At 46.5% G+C, this 13,567-nt stretch overlaps 1 protein-coding gene across 7 annotated transcripts in view; it reads left to right on the top strand.

Moving 5' to 3' along the window:
• Positions 1 to 12,984, top strand: part of USP8 (ubiquitin specific peptidase 8) — a 34,215-nt gene extending 21,231 nt beyond the window's left edge. For 3 of the 7 annotated variants that reach the window (XM_048481777.1, XM_048481773.1, XM_048481774.1), the window contains exons 12-21: positions 1,033 to 1,122; positions 2,578 to 2,658; positions 4,675 to 4,940; positions 5,776 to 5,988; positions 6,609 to 6,819; positions 7,632 to 7,634; positions 8,952 to 9,188; positions 9,724 to 9,866; positions 11,178 to 11,310; positions 12,072 to 12,984. In XM_048481777.1, coding sequence (XP_048337734.1) covers positions 1,033 to 1,122; positions 2,578 to 2,658; positions 4,675 to 4,940; positions 5,776 to 5,988; positions 6,609 to 6,819; positions 7,632 to 7,634; positions 8,952 to 9,188; positions 9,724 to 9,866; positions 11,178 to 11,310; positions 12,072 to 12,257 — 1,563 coding nt within the window. In that variant the 3' untranslated portion in view covers positions 12,258 to 12,984. The remainder of the gene's footprint in view (positions 1 to 1,032; positions 1,123 to 2,577; positions 2,659 to 4,674; positions 4,941 to 5,775; positions 5,989 to 6,608; positions 6,820 to 7,631; positions 7,635 to 8,951; positions 9,189 to 9,723; positions 9,867 to 11,177; positions 11,311 to 12,071) is intronic. The other 4 variants (XM_048481778.1, XM_048481775.1, XM_048481776.1 and 1 more) reach the window with 3 other exon arrangements.
• The last annotated feature ends 583 nt before the right edge of the window (positions 12,985 to 13,567 follow it).

Below are 13,567 nucleotides of genomic sequence, written 5' to 3'. Positions count from 1 at the left end.
ATTCTCTCTTTAAGGTGGATTTAAAAGTAGAATCTGGGCTCCCTAGTTGAAACACCATTGAAAATGATGCTGTTTGGGGGTGGAGTCCAGCATCACAGCAGCTGCCCATGGGGGGCATGTGTGTGTGCAAAACTCAGATTTTGCACCAGGCTCCATTTTCCCTAGTTACACCTCTGCCTAGAGGCGAAGGCAGAAGGGACTTCCAGCTGCCGGTTGGGAGCTGGCAGGGGAGTCTGCCGTCCCTGGCCTCGGAGAGCTGCTTTTATAAGCACTAGGGCGGGGCTTGGGGAGGCGGGGCCACGCCCCAGGGGTGGGTGGGGGTGTGGCCCCACCCCGAACCCCACCATAAAAAATCTATACCTACGTCCCTGCCCCAGTCTTCTCTGATTAAGAAAAAGAGTTTGGATTTATACTCCGCCTTTCTCTCCTGTAAGGAGACTCGTGGCTTCCAAGCTCCTTTCCCTTCCTCTCCCCACAACAGACACCTTGTGAAGTAGGTGGGGCTGAGAGAGTTCAGAGAAAACTGTGACTAGCCCAGGGTCACCCAGCAGGAATGTAGGAGTGCTTTGGTTGACCAGATAAGCCTCTGCCACTCAGCTGGAGGAGTGGGGAAATCAAACCCTGTTCTCCTGATTAGAATCCACCTGCTCTTAAACCACGACACCACGCTGGCTCTCAAGGTAAAGAACAGGTCTTCCCACACAGCAGGCATGTATTTGAGGCAGATTACAGCCTCAGTACTTAATTAAGGTCTTCTGAGTGCCTCCAGAACAACCTTCCCATGGCAAAGGGTAAGCAGAAGGTAGCCTTAACTTAAAGAGCAGTGTCATTAAACGTATTCAATAGAATTGTTTGGGTTGTGTCTGTATTCTTTTTAGCAATGAAAATGGGCTCTCCTTAATTTTTTATTAAAAATCTAGACCAGCCGTTTTAAATACAAAGCATTAACCCCAGTGTGGATCACTCTTTCTGAAGCTTGCTAAATTTATATATGAAAACTGAAAGTATCCCTTTCAAAATCTTTTTTTGCAGCAGACTGGGCTTAAAGGACCTCCTGAAACAGGATCTCAAAACCCAGGAGCCAGTAGAGAGGATACTGAACGAGATTCAGAAAAAAATAAAGTAAATGCGTTGTGCATAGCTGAAGAAATCTAGAGCAGTTGTCATAACACCAATTCATTCTGTATCTGTTGTCACATTCTGTATCTGACTTCCTCTTTGAGAATCCATAACCATTTGTGTTATTTGTCATAAAATACTTGTGTTTGCCACACAAAAATAGATTCAGGGGAATTGATTTTGTGGGATTCCTGTAATCTTGCTGCTTCTTTGTTCAAAAGCGCTTTAAAACTTTGGTTTCTTCCCCGTGCAGTATCTTTTTTGTTGGTCTGGATTCTCTTAAAGGCACCAGACGTTCATATAGGAAGTAGTCTGGTTTTATTGTTTTGTAGATCCAGGAGGGCTGATAATATTTAGCATTTAATGTAGCGCCCTCAGGTGGTCACCCTGTTGTCCAGATAACATTGTCAGGTAGGCCAATTTTTACCTGTATTACAGGTGAGGCACTGAGAGAGACATTTTCTGAGGCTAGGCCACCTAGTGAGTTCTGAACAGAGATTCAGTTAGAATAATAGAATCATAGAGTTGGAAGAGACCCCAAGAGCCATCAAGTCCAACCCCCTCAGTGCAGGAATACATAATTAAAGTACTCCTGACAGATGGCCATCCAGCCTCTGTATAAAACCCTCCAAAGAAGGAGACTCCGCCATACTCCGAGGTAGTGCATTCCACTGTCGAACAGCCCTGACAGTCAGGAAGTTTTTCCTGATGTTTAGGTGGGATCTCTTTTCCTGCACCCTGAATCTTCGTGTGCATCACTTCATGTGCTTGTCTCTGAGGCAGCAGAATACAAGCTTCTCCCGCTTCAACGTGACATCCCTTCAAAAGTCTAAACATGGCTATCATGTCACCTCTTAACCTTCTTCTGTTTAAACATCCAAAGCTCCCTATGTCTCTCCTCGTAGGGCTGTGGTGGCGAACCTTTGGCACTCCAGATGTTATGGACTACAATTCCCATCAGCCCCTTCCAGAATGGCCAATTGGTTCGCCACCACTGTATGTAGGGCATGGATTCCAGACCTTTTACCATTTTGGTCGCCCTCCTCTGGACCCGTTCCAGGTTGTCAATATCCTCCTTGAATTGCGGTACCCAGAACTGTACGCAGTTACCCAGACCGCATCTCATTCGCTCAGCCAGAGTTTTCTAACGGATCCTTCTCACCCATAGAGCTCAGATCTTCAGAAATTCACCTCCAGCCTCACCTATCTTGCTGTAGTAGCCAATCCCAGGTTAACAAACGGCCCATTCCATGGCTCAGCCCAGCGTCTCACCTTCCAGATCTCCTCCTGCGCTGCTGTCCGTTCTCTGACTCTGTGGGAAAGTTCCCAGATAGGGTTTTGCATTTGCCCAAATCATTCCTGGCCTCTCCTTTTGTGTGCCCAGTCCCAAAGACAGGCAAAGTATGCAGTGTGTTGTGTTCTTGTATTTTATTCCCCAACTTTCTTTCTTTTTTTAAGTCCCAGCGGGAGCCACTAACAAGGGCACGGAGTGAAGAAATGGGTAGAATCGTACCAGGACTGCCTTCTGGTTGGGTTAAGGTAAGCTGATTTTCTAACAGTCGCATCAGTGACACAGGTATAGATTTTTTATGGGGGGGTTCGGGGCAAGGCCACGCCCCACCCGCTCCTGGGGGCATGGCCACACATCCCCAAGTCCCGCCCCTGGCCTCAGTGCTTATAGAAGCAGCTCTCCGAGGCCAAAGATGGTAGACTCCCCTGCCCTGCCTGCCCCACCCCCATCAGCTGGGCTCCCATCTGGTAGCGACAGTCCCTTCTCCCTCCCCTCCATGTGGAGGGGTAGCTAGGGAAAATGGAGCCTGGTGCAAAACCTGAGGTTTGCGCCCCCCCCCCTCATAGGTGGCTGTTGTGATGCTGAAATCCACCCCCAAACAGCATCACTTTCAATGGTGTTTAAATTAGGGAGCCCACATTCTCCTTTTAAATCCATCTTCTTCTTATTATTATTATTTGTTTAATTTAATATACCGCCCTATCCCTGAGGGGCTCAGGGCGGTGTACAACATAAAAACATCATACATAAAGGGAGAATCTGGGCCCCCCAGTTAAAACAACATTGAAAGTGATGCTGTTTTGGGGTGAATTATCCCCCACCCTGAAACAGCATCACTTTCAAGGTTTAATCTGGGGACCTCAGATTCTCCCTTCAAATCCATGCCGAAGGGGTTGGATTCAAAAGGAGAATCTGGGAAAATCTGGGGGGTCAATTTTCCTGCTGTCAGGGGTGTGTAGTAAGATTTGTTTACGGTCTTTGACCAAAGCATTTACAATACAATTTAAAATAAACCATCTTAGAACCTTCTTAGCTAATATAAGATAACAATTAAAGTAATACTCCTGCATATCTCAGCAGCCAAGATGGCCAAAACTTATAATGGTGTTTCTCAGTATCTATTTAAAAAGTCACTTCACCCTATTTTTCATTGTTCTTTAAAATTCTTAAATTTACACAAGTAAACACAAAATCTTGCAACTGATTATGTAATATTAGGGTCTGTTCCCTGAAGTAACCTTCTTAATATATATTTATTATTATTACCAGCATCACTTTCAGTGTTGTTTAAATTAGGCAGCCCAGATTCTCCTTTTAAATCCATCTTAAAGGGAGAATCTGGGGTCCCTAGTTAAAACAACATTGACAGTGATGCTGTTTTGGGGTGGATTATCCCCCACCTTGAAACAGCATCACTTTCAAGGTTGAATCTGGGGAAATCTGGGGGGTCAATTTTCCTGCTGTCAGGGGTGCAATTGTTAAGCTAGCAGCACCAAACTTTCAGGGTGTCTTTAGGAGACTCTCCTGATGATACCGCTCAGGTTTGGTGAAGTTTGGTTCAGGGGGTCCAAAGTTATGGACCTTCAAAGGTGTAGCCTCCATCTTCTATTAGCTCCTATTGGAAACAATGGGGGATGGGGCACCCCTTTTTGGGAGTCCATAACTTTGGACCTCCTGAGCCAACCTTCACAAAACCTGGCTGGTGTCAGCAGGAGACTCTCCTGACGATACCGCCTAGGTTTAGTGAAGTTTGGTTCAGGGGGTCAAAAGGGTAGCCCCATCTACTATTAGCTCCCATTGGAAACAATGGGGGATGGGGGCACCCCCTTTGGAGGTCCATAACTTTGGACCCCCTGAACCAAACTTCACCAAACTTGGCTGGTATCATCAGGAGTGTCACCTGACGATAGCCTGAAATTTTGGTGCCACTAGCCTAAAAACAGTTTAAAATACAAAAACCCCCACAAATGGTGAGCGGAGCTTCGGACATGCAATGGGGGGGGGGGGGTTTGAACCCAAGAAACCCCCCCTTACCTACATCCTTGAGCCACGTTGATTCTCACTCAAATGGGATGGGAGGGAAATTAGCCAGCTCAAGGCCATGAAGATTTATAGAATCCTGAAGGATGAAGTCTGGAGACGTGGGCCTGGAATTTCCAAATTGTTTCTCACAAGCTTGTCTCCGTGGGTTAACTGCTCTGAACCACCTTCCGAGGCTCCACTGAACTCTTCCCCGTTTCTTTTTGTGCACCTTTCCCTCGAAGTTTCTCGATCTGGTCACCGGCACTTTCCGCTACTATCATTCCCCAACCAACACTGTCCACATGTATCCACCCGAAATGACTCACTCAGCCACGCCTCCTTCTACGCCGCCAACTCACAAGCCAAAGCCTCAGGCCGTTGTGGACCAGCGGGAAAGGGACCACTCCAAGCTGAAACGCTCTTACTCTTCGCCAGACATCACTCAAGCCATTCAAGAGGAAGAAAAGAAGAAAATCATCCTCACTCCTTCAGTTAATCGCGAGAATAAGTATGTCTGTTGCACCTGCCCTGGATAGCCTTGTGCCGTGTTTCCCCAAAAATAAGCCAGGGTCTTATATTAATTTTTGCAGCAAAAGCTGCATTAGGGTTTATTTTCAGGGCAGGTCCTTTTTTTGCGTCCCAGGGGGTGAGGGCGTTCTGTGGCTTTTCGTGGGTGTGGCGGGCACATTCTGACGGTGGGCAGGGGCATGGCGGGCACGTTCGGGAGGTGAGCGAGGGCGCTTTAGGGGCGTGGCGGGCGCATTACAGGAGTGGGCGGGGGCGTGGCGGGCGCATTCTGGGGCGTTCCGGGGAATCTGGGAGTAGGGCTTATTTTTGGAGTAGGGCTTATATTTCAAGCCCCCTCCAAAAATACCAAAAAATCACGCCAGGGCTTATTTTCAGGGTAGGACTTATTTTTGGGGAAACACGGTAGGATACAGCTCTGTGGGGGTTTTGCTAAGCAGCTTGGCAGTTAGCAGGACGTATGAAGGAGCCTAGTTGCCTGACGTAACTGGTTTAGGGTTTTGAGGTGCATAAAATCTATCAGCCACCAAACATAATATTTTAAGATGAGTAAACCCTTAGAGATTGCTCATCATGACCATAGATGGGGATATGCTAATTATATAGTCTATACCACTTGCCTAAAACAATACTGTATCTAGTTATTGAAAGCATGTTCATCTATATTCACTTCTTCTCTTTCCTTCCTTGATATAATTTATTTCTGAGAGATGTGGGAGAAAGCTAACAGGGAGCATACAATTAAAATATGTCGTAGGCTTAAAGACAACCGAGAATGGGGCAGGCGCCTTTTTAATCGTTGTCCCTTTTCCTTACAGACCACTAAACTACACTAAAGCTGAAATATCGAGACTTTCTGCTACTCAGATTCGTAATCTCAACCCTGTTTTTGGAGGATTGGGACCAGCCCTTACAGGACTTCGGAACTTAGGGAACACTTGCTACATGAACTCCGTCTTACAATGTCTTTGCAACACGCCACATCTGGCTGATTATTTTAACAGAAACCTCTATCAAGACGACATCAACAGGTAGCAGAGTTCTTCCTTTCCACGTTACTTTCTGTAACCCACACTTGAGTGCAGAAAATTAATATCTTTTTCTGAAATGCTGCTGTCTCTTTAGTCAAACAGTGTATTTTAATCCCTGTAAGGCTGGTAGCAGGGACCGTAGGTGGAAAAAACTGCATTCTCAAGTAAGTCGGAGGTGGATGAACAACATAAGCTATTCAGTGAAGCAAAGAAATTTTGGGTCTTACCGCTCCAAAGCAGCAGTGTAGTGGTTAAGAGCAGGTGCCCTCTAATCTGGAGCACCTGGTTTGATTCCCCGCTCTGCCACCTGCACTGTGGAGGCTTATCTGGTGAACCAGATTAGCTTGTGCACTCCAACACATACCAGCTGAGTGACCTTGGGCTAGTCATAGCTCTTCGGAGCTCTCTCAGCCCCACCCACCTCACAGGGTGTTTATTGTCGGGGCGGGGAGGTGAAGGGCAAGGAGGTTGTAAGCCCCTTTGAGTCTCCTTACAGGAGAGAAAGGGGGGGTATAAATCCAAACTCCTCCTCCTTCCATTGTTCTACTGTTAACACTTTTTGTTTCAGGTTTTTCACTTTGTTCGGCTACTAGATCTTTGCATTCTTGTGTCTGCTGTAGATCAAACCTCTTGGGACACAAAGGGGAAGTGGCGGAGGAGTTTGGCGTTATCATGAAAGCTCTCTGGACTGGGCAGTACAGATATATTAGTCCAAAGGATTTTAAAGTCACCATCGGGAAGATTAATGACCAGTTTGCCGGGTACAGCCAGCAAGACTCTCAAGAGCTGCTCCTGTTCTTAATGGATGGTCTCCACGAAGACTTAAATAAAGTAAGTTATACTCTTGTCAGCATCTCACATGTTCCGTGTGGCAGTGTAGCATTGTAAAACAGGAGTGTGAAATCTCACACTGTATCTGTTCCCCCCTCCCTTCCTAGATGCTGGATTTGTAAGTGACTTGCATAACTTGTAGAACAGGGTTAGGAAACCTTTAACACTCAAAGAGCCATGGGAAAAGAAAACACTTGGAGCCGCAAATAATTTTTGACATTTAAAATAAAGATAACACTGTATATATTGGGGTTTTTTACCTTTTACTCCGCTCATTCTGAGAAGCGCATGGATGTGTTCGCCCTGCTGCCTGCAGGGTGGGCAAGGATGGGGCCAGCGGCTCGGCCTCATCGGCCGCCGGGAAAGCGCCCGCCCTGCTCCAACGGGGCAGGTGAGAGGGGAAGGCCGCAGCATGGCCCAGCCGGCTGCGGGCAGTTGGTGCACCCGCCCTGCTGCCTTCAGGGCGGGCAAGGATGGGGCCGGCGGCTCAGCTCGTTAAGCCGCAGTGCAAGGGCAGAAGAGCCGCATGCGGCTCTCGAGCCGCAGGTTCCCTACCCCTGTTGTAGAAGAAGAGTTTATATCCCCTCTTTCTCTCCGTGGATCTCCCATGTTCAAATAGCTCACCTTTAAATTCAGGGCTGTCATATCAAGGACGCCATTAGTTTCAGCTCTTCTGAACTTAATGGGTCGGGGGCTAGCTTGACTCATTCAACTTAGCTAATGTGAAAATCGTCTTTGCCTGGCCTGTTAAAGATCTGCTTTTCAGTCTCTTCTCCCCTTCCTATTTTTACAAATACTCTGATGCCTCTTAGAGAGTAAGTACACAAAAAACTGTTTGTTCATCTTGTGTCTGGTGCGTACGGTTTTTAGTGTGTCTGGCCATTTCACCCCTGCATGCCAGTCTAACTACACTTTTCAGCCAGAGGTCGGCTCCCAAACCACATGTAGCCGTGTAAAATGCCAGTTAAGTAAAAAAGAAAGCAGAACTCAGTGAGATCTCAAGGTCCAGGCATATGGAAAGAAGAAGAAAAAAAAGAGAAAGAGTTTGGATTTATACCTCACCTTTCTCTCCAGTACGGAGACTCAAGGTGGCTTACAAGCTTCTTTCTCTCTCTCTCCCCACAACACGCACCTGGTGAGGTAGGTGGGGCTGAGAGAGTTCTGTGACTAGCCCAGGGGCACCTAACAGGAATGTAGGAGTGCGGAAACACATCTGGCTCACCAGATAAGCCTCCGCCACTCATGTGGAGGAGTGGGGAATCGAACCTGGTTCTCCAGATTAGAATCCACCTGCTCTTAACCCACTACACCACGCTGGCTGCTTCATGTTCTCTTCCTGGCTTCAGTGGTGACCGATGGTATACATGAGGTTTCACCCAGCACAGGTAGGGTCTGGTATAAATCATGATTTTGTGAAGCTGATAAATCCCCATTCTTAAATGGCAGCTATATACCATTGACAGTAGAGGAGATAGGTTTCCTAATGCCAGGGTTTAATTGTTGGGGTGGGGGGGGTGTTTCTGGTTTGCAGAACTTCCAAGTAGGTAAGGCACCTTACTCTTATTAACCTTTCTTCCTTTAACCCGCAGTGTTTGACACTCTGTGTGTGATAGTTCTCCAAAAATTTGCTTTCTTCAAAGCCCTGCCTAGAAGAAGGAGAGAGTAGGTTTGGAATATGCTGCCACAGGAGGTGGTGATGGCCACTAACCTGGATAGCTTTAAAAGGGGCTTGGATAGATTTATGGAGGAGAAGTCGATCTATGGCTACCAATCTTGATCCTCCTTGATCTGAGATTGCAAACGCCTGAGCAGACCAGGTACTTGGGAGCAGCAGCAGCAGCAGCAGGCCATTGCTTTCACATCCTGCATGTGAGCTCCCAAAGGTATCTGGTGAGCCACTGCGAGTAGCAGAGTGCTGGACTAAATGGACTCTGGTCTGATCCAGCAGGCTAGTTCTTATGTTCTTATGCAGGTCAACATACTGGGACGACTCAGAGCAGGGGCGTATGCATGCACGTGTGTGTGACATGTTCCTTCTGTCTTTCTACCACTGCACATACTTTTGTTCTTATACATGAATCTGTTCCGTGGCCCGGGCAGGCTTCATAGCATCCTGTTTCTCTGCTTCCCAGGCTGACAACAGGAAGCGCTATAAAGAAGAAAACAACGATCAGTTGGATGACTTCAAAGCGGCTGAACTTGCCTGGCACAAGCACAAACAGCTCAACGAGTCGATCATCGTTGCGCTCTTCCAAGGCCAGTTCAAATCAACAGTGCAGTGTCTGACCTGTCACAAAAAATCCCGGACGTTTGAGGCTTTTATGTACCTGTCTTTGCCCCTCGCATCCACTAGTAAATGCACTCTACAGGTAAGTCCTGTGGGAGAATTTAGGTCGGCAGTTAAGTTAGGCCTGTTGTGGGTTTTCCGGGCTGTGTGGCCGTGGTCTGGTGGGTTTTGCTCTCAAGAGGAGGGGAAAAAAACTAGAGCTGTGTGGGTTTTCCGGGTTGTATTGCCATGTTCCAGTAGTATCTTCTCTTGACAGTTCTGGCTGGCATTTTCAGAGGAAGATGCCAGCGACAGATGCAGGCGAAACGTCAGGAGAAAATGCTACTGGAACACGGCCATACAGCCCGGAAATCCCACAGATTCCAGCTGTGAAAGCCTTCAACAGGAAAAAAAAACTGTTTCTGCCTCAACCATATACCTGGTGGAATTACAGTCAGGCGGACTAGAAATATTCCTCCTTTTTATTTTTTAAAGGAATGCAGAGACAATTCGGTCAGGATGGTGTCCCTAGATCAGCCATGGAATATTCAGAATCTTGGCAGTCCCACACCATACGGATACTCATTCTTGTTCCGAAGCTTTGACATGAGTCTGTCTTTGTCCTTTTCCCCCTTCAGGATTGCCTTAGATTATTCTCCAAAGAAGAAAAATTGACAGATAACAACAGATTTTATTGTAGCCATTGCAAGACTCGAAGAGACTCTTTAAAAAAGATTGAAATTTGGAAGCTGCCTCCTGTTCTTTTAGTGCACCTGAAAAGGTAAGTGTAGATACGGTTGTGAGCAAAATACCATATGTACTCGAATATAAGCCGACCTTCTGCACATTTTTATGCTGAAAAAGCCCCCCTCGGCTTATACGGTAATTCCAAGATGGCGGCCGGAGCTGGGGTTGCTGTGGGGATCCGGTAAGCATGGTGCGTTGCATTCTAGATGAATACAATTCTTCATGCAGTAGTTTACTGCCAAATACTGATGTTGCTGAAGACAAAGACTTTCTTTGGAGCAAAGTTTCGGCTGGCTTGGCTATGAATCCCAGAATAATTCTACATTTGGAGGAAAACAGTGGTTCATTTGTGTTCCTAGAGTGCTGGAAAGCTACTCATCCCTAATGCAAACTCTGTTAAGCAACTCTATCTCATCTTGCTCCCAAATCTTCTGTTTTTAGCTGCTATGGAGTCAAGTTCGAAGGCTTATACTCGAGTCAATAAGTTTCCCAGTTTTTTGTGGTAAAATTAGGTTCCTCGGCTTATACTCAAGTATATATGGTAGGTCAAATCTAGCCTTTCTGAAAATACTAAGAAGTCTGTGCAAGGAAATGTTTGGGCGTTGGTTCTCTCTGTGAGATGTTAGGACAGTTATCCCTTTACCCATCGCAGTTTTGATATATTGCGGGTCGGCATAAGAAATTAAATGGGAAGTTTTGCAGAAGCCACAGACAACACGCAAAGGCCAACAGATGACACAGAAGTAGTTTAGAAGTGCATAAAACATATGTACCGTATTCTATAAAATGAACATATTTTATATTTTAGTACCATAAATGCACACTATGTCTTTTAAGTTAAAAGACAAAGGAAAATTTTGGACTCATTCTCTGGTGCAAAGGGAGGGCCAAAATTTTTTTACATGGATTTCCAGATTGCGAGTGATTCTTCACCTCTCACCCTAGCAGGTGAGATATCTGTATAGGAAATTACCTAGGATACATTTTACTCTACAGGTGAGGAGGGGTATTTGAATGGTGAGGAATCCATCGCTTAACCAGTTTTGCCAGTGGGACTGCGGATGGAATCACACTGCATCCCCGTTCTGTTTTTGCAAGTTTCCATCTGGTTATGACGGGGGAAATGCCTTTTATAATTTTGTTTCTTGATGTGAGCTTTCTGTTCTTGCAAGATATGGATGGGGAGGCTTCTTAAAGAATTATTTTCAGATCCTTTTGGGGGGTATTAGAATAGTTCCCCCCTTTTAAAAAGTACCTTGTAGATTGTCAGGTTGATATTTTTAAAGATACTTTTAGTGGACTCCTACTTCAGCAAACCAGATATTTTTGTTGTTGTTCTCCGTAGGTTTTCCTATGATGGACGATGGAAGCAAAAGCTACAAACGTCTGTTGATTTCCCCCTGGAAAGCCTTGACCTTCAGCAATACGTTATTGGTCCAAAGAGCAACCTGAAAAGATACAACCTGTTTGCAGTATCAGTAAGTGATACTTTACAGTTTTGTGCCTTGCAAAGTATGTTCTCTCCTGAGCTAGGGGACATCTTGTGGGTGGTTCCCAGTGTCCAATCAGGGAGGCAGGAAATGAACTTTCTTCCTTTTCCTGTGGCGTGGGACTGCACGCTCATCCCCAGTTCTGTTCCTGCCTCCAAGGGGAGTAGCACATCTTGGATTACCTGCTTCACCCTGCACGTTTTCTTTGCCCTCTCTGCACATTTGCGCTTTTTCCCCCTTCCCTGGCTGTCCTCATTTCTAATTCCTCCAGCCTAACCCTTCCCAGCTGGCCCGTTTTCTGCCCCCTTTTCCGCCTCTTTCATCCGGAGCCTCTCCATGCAGCAGAGGTTTACCCTCCCTCCCCACTCCGGAGCCTCTTACAATGCAGCATGGCTCTGACTCTGACCTCCTCTCAAAGGATGATGGCAACTGCCCTCTGAAAGCCAGGGCTGCTCCAAAGGCAGGCCTGTAAGGAGACTCAAAGGGACTTACAATCTCCTTTCCCTCCCCCCCCCCCAAACAACAAACACCCTGTGAGGTGGGTAGGGCTGAGAGAGCTCGAAAAGACTGTGACAAAGTCACCCAGCTGGCGTGTGTTGGATTGCACAAGCGAATCTGGTTCACTGGATAAGCCTCCACAGCTCAGGTGGCAGACGTGGGAATCAAACCCGGTTCTCCAGATTAGACTGCACCTGCTCTTAACCACTATAAGAGAAGCTCTCTTATAGTTTCTTCCTATTCCCTTTTAGAATCACTACGGAGGGCTGGACGGAGGACACTACACCGCATACTGCAAAAATGCTGCCAAGCAACGATGGTACAAGTTTGATGACCACGAAGTCTCTGACATCTCGTCGTCATCCGTGAAATCCTCAGCTGCTTATATCCTTTTTTACACTTCTTTCGAACAGCGAGTAGCGGACTTCGCCACATAAAGTGACGTTACTGGAGAACGTTGGCCTCTGCCTTTTTTCCTGGGAGTAAATGCACCGTAACGCACTAAACCACGCCACGTATAAGGTCACCGAATGAGAAAGGAGACGGCTGCAGCGGTTTCTTCGCCAAGACCCTCTTTCTTTTCTCTTGGCGCTGTTGCTTGACACCCCAAAAATCCAGTAGTTAACAAGGCTGTCTAGCGCTAAACCATTCATTTCAACAGTTTTATTTCATAACGCTGCGCCCAAACGATAGATGCAGCTCAGAAATTCTGAAGCCATTAAACATACAGGGTTTTTGACGTGTCCCCAAACCCAAAGCATATCTTTTAATTTTCTCTCTCCACGTTAATGGCCTTTTCACACTTCTAACCTTAAGCTTGATTCTACTGTGAATATCCTAGAAATGATGCAAACAGGTAGGAATGTAATGTGTATATATCGATTGCACAATTGCACATGCAAACTATTGTATATAAGAGGTATGTGGTCCTTTGGCGAACACTACTAGACTGGGAAGGATTGCTTCTTCTGTTTGGTTTGTCGAAATGCTTTAATTCTTACGGACAGGGAAGGGCAGAGCTGTATTTTTCTGTTGAGCTTTTATCAATCTGTGCACATACTAATGTATTCTAAAGAACGGAGATGACTTTTCCTTTTTAATATTTAATATAAGAATTTCATGTACTCCTGCATTAAAATCTTGAAAAAGTTATTTGAAAGCAAACGGTTAGATCTCTGTTTATTTTCAGACTGACAAGCTTAACTCCAGGGATTCCTGCTCGGGAGAAAAGTCTGTATACCGTATATACTGGCATATAAGACTACTTTTGAACCCTGGGAAATCATCTGTAAAGTCTGGGGTCGTCTTATACGCCAGGTACTGAGCCGGTGGTACTGAGCACCCAGGATCTGGAGCAGCAGCTCTGCTGCTGCTACCGCTACCCCGCGCACTGGGTTCAGTTCCTCACTCCTGAACACGAAACTTGCCCTACTCTAGCTTGGCCAGCCGCCTGCCTGCCTCCCTGCCTGTGCAACTGCAGCCCGTCGCCACCACCTGCCATGATCCTAGTGCAACTGTCAGTGCGCCCCCCCCCCCCCCCCCGAGGGAGAGATGATCTGGAAACTTGGTGAATGTGAAAGGGCAGCTTCTCCTCTTCCTCTGAGTGGGAAAATTTCCCCAAGTTGTTCGGGGCACGATTCTTTGGAGTTCTCCTAGAGACGTCCAGCAGCTGCATGCCATAAGCATTTGACGTAGTCTTATACGGCGAGTATATCCCAAACTCTATATTTTAACTGGAAAAGTGGGG

The sequence above is a fragment of the Sphaerodactylus townsendi genome, linkage group LG17 (assembly GCF_021028975.2).
Source record: "Sphaerodactylus townsendi isolate TG3544 linkage group LG17, MPM_Stown_v2.3, whole genome shotgun sequence".
Taxonomy (NCBI): Eukaryota; Metazoa; Chordata; class Lepidosauria; order Squamata; family Sphaerodactylidae; genus Sphaerodactylus; species Sphaerodactylus townsendi.
This window is presented reverse-complemented; position numbering and strand designations above follow the sequence as displayed.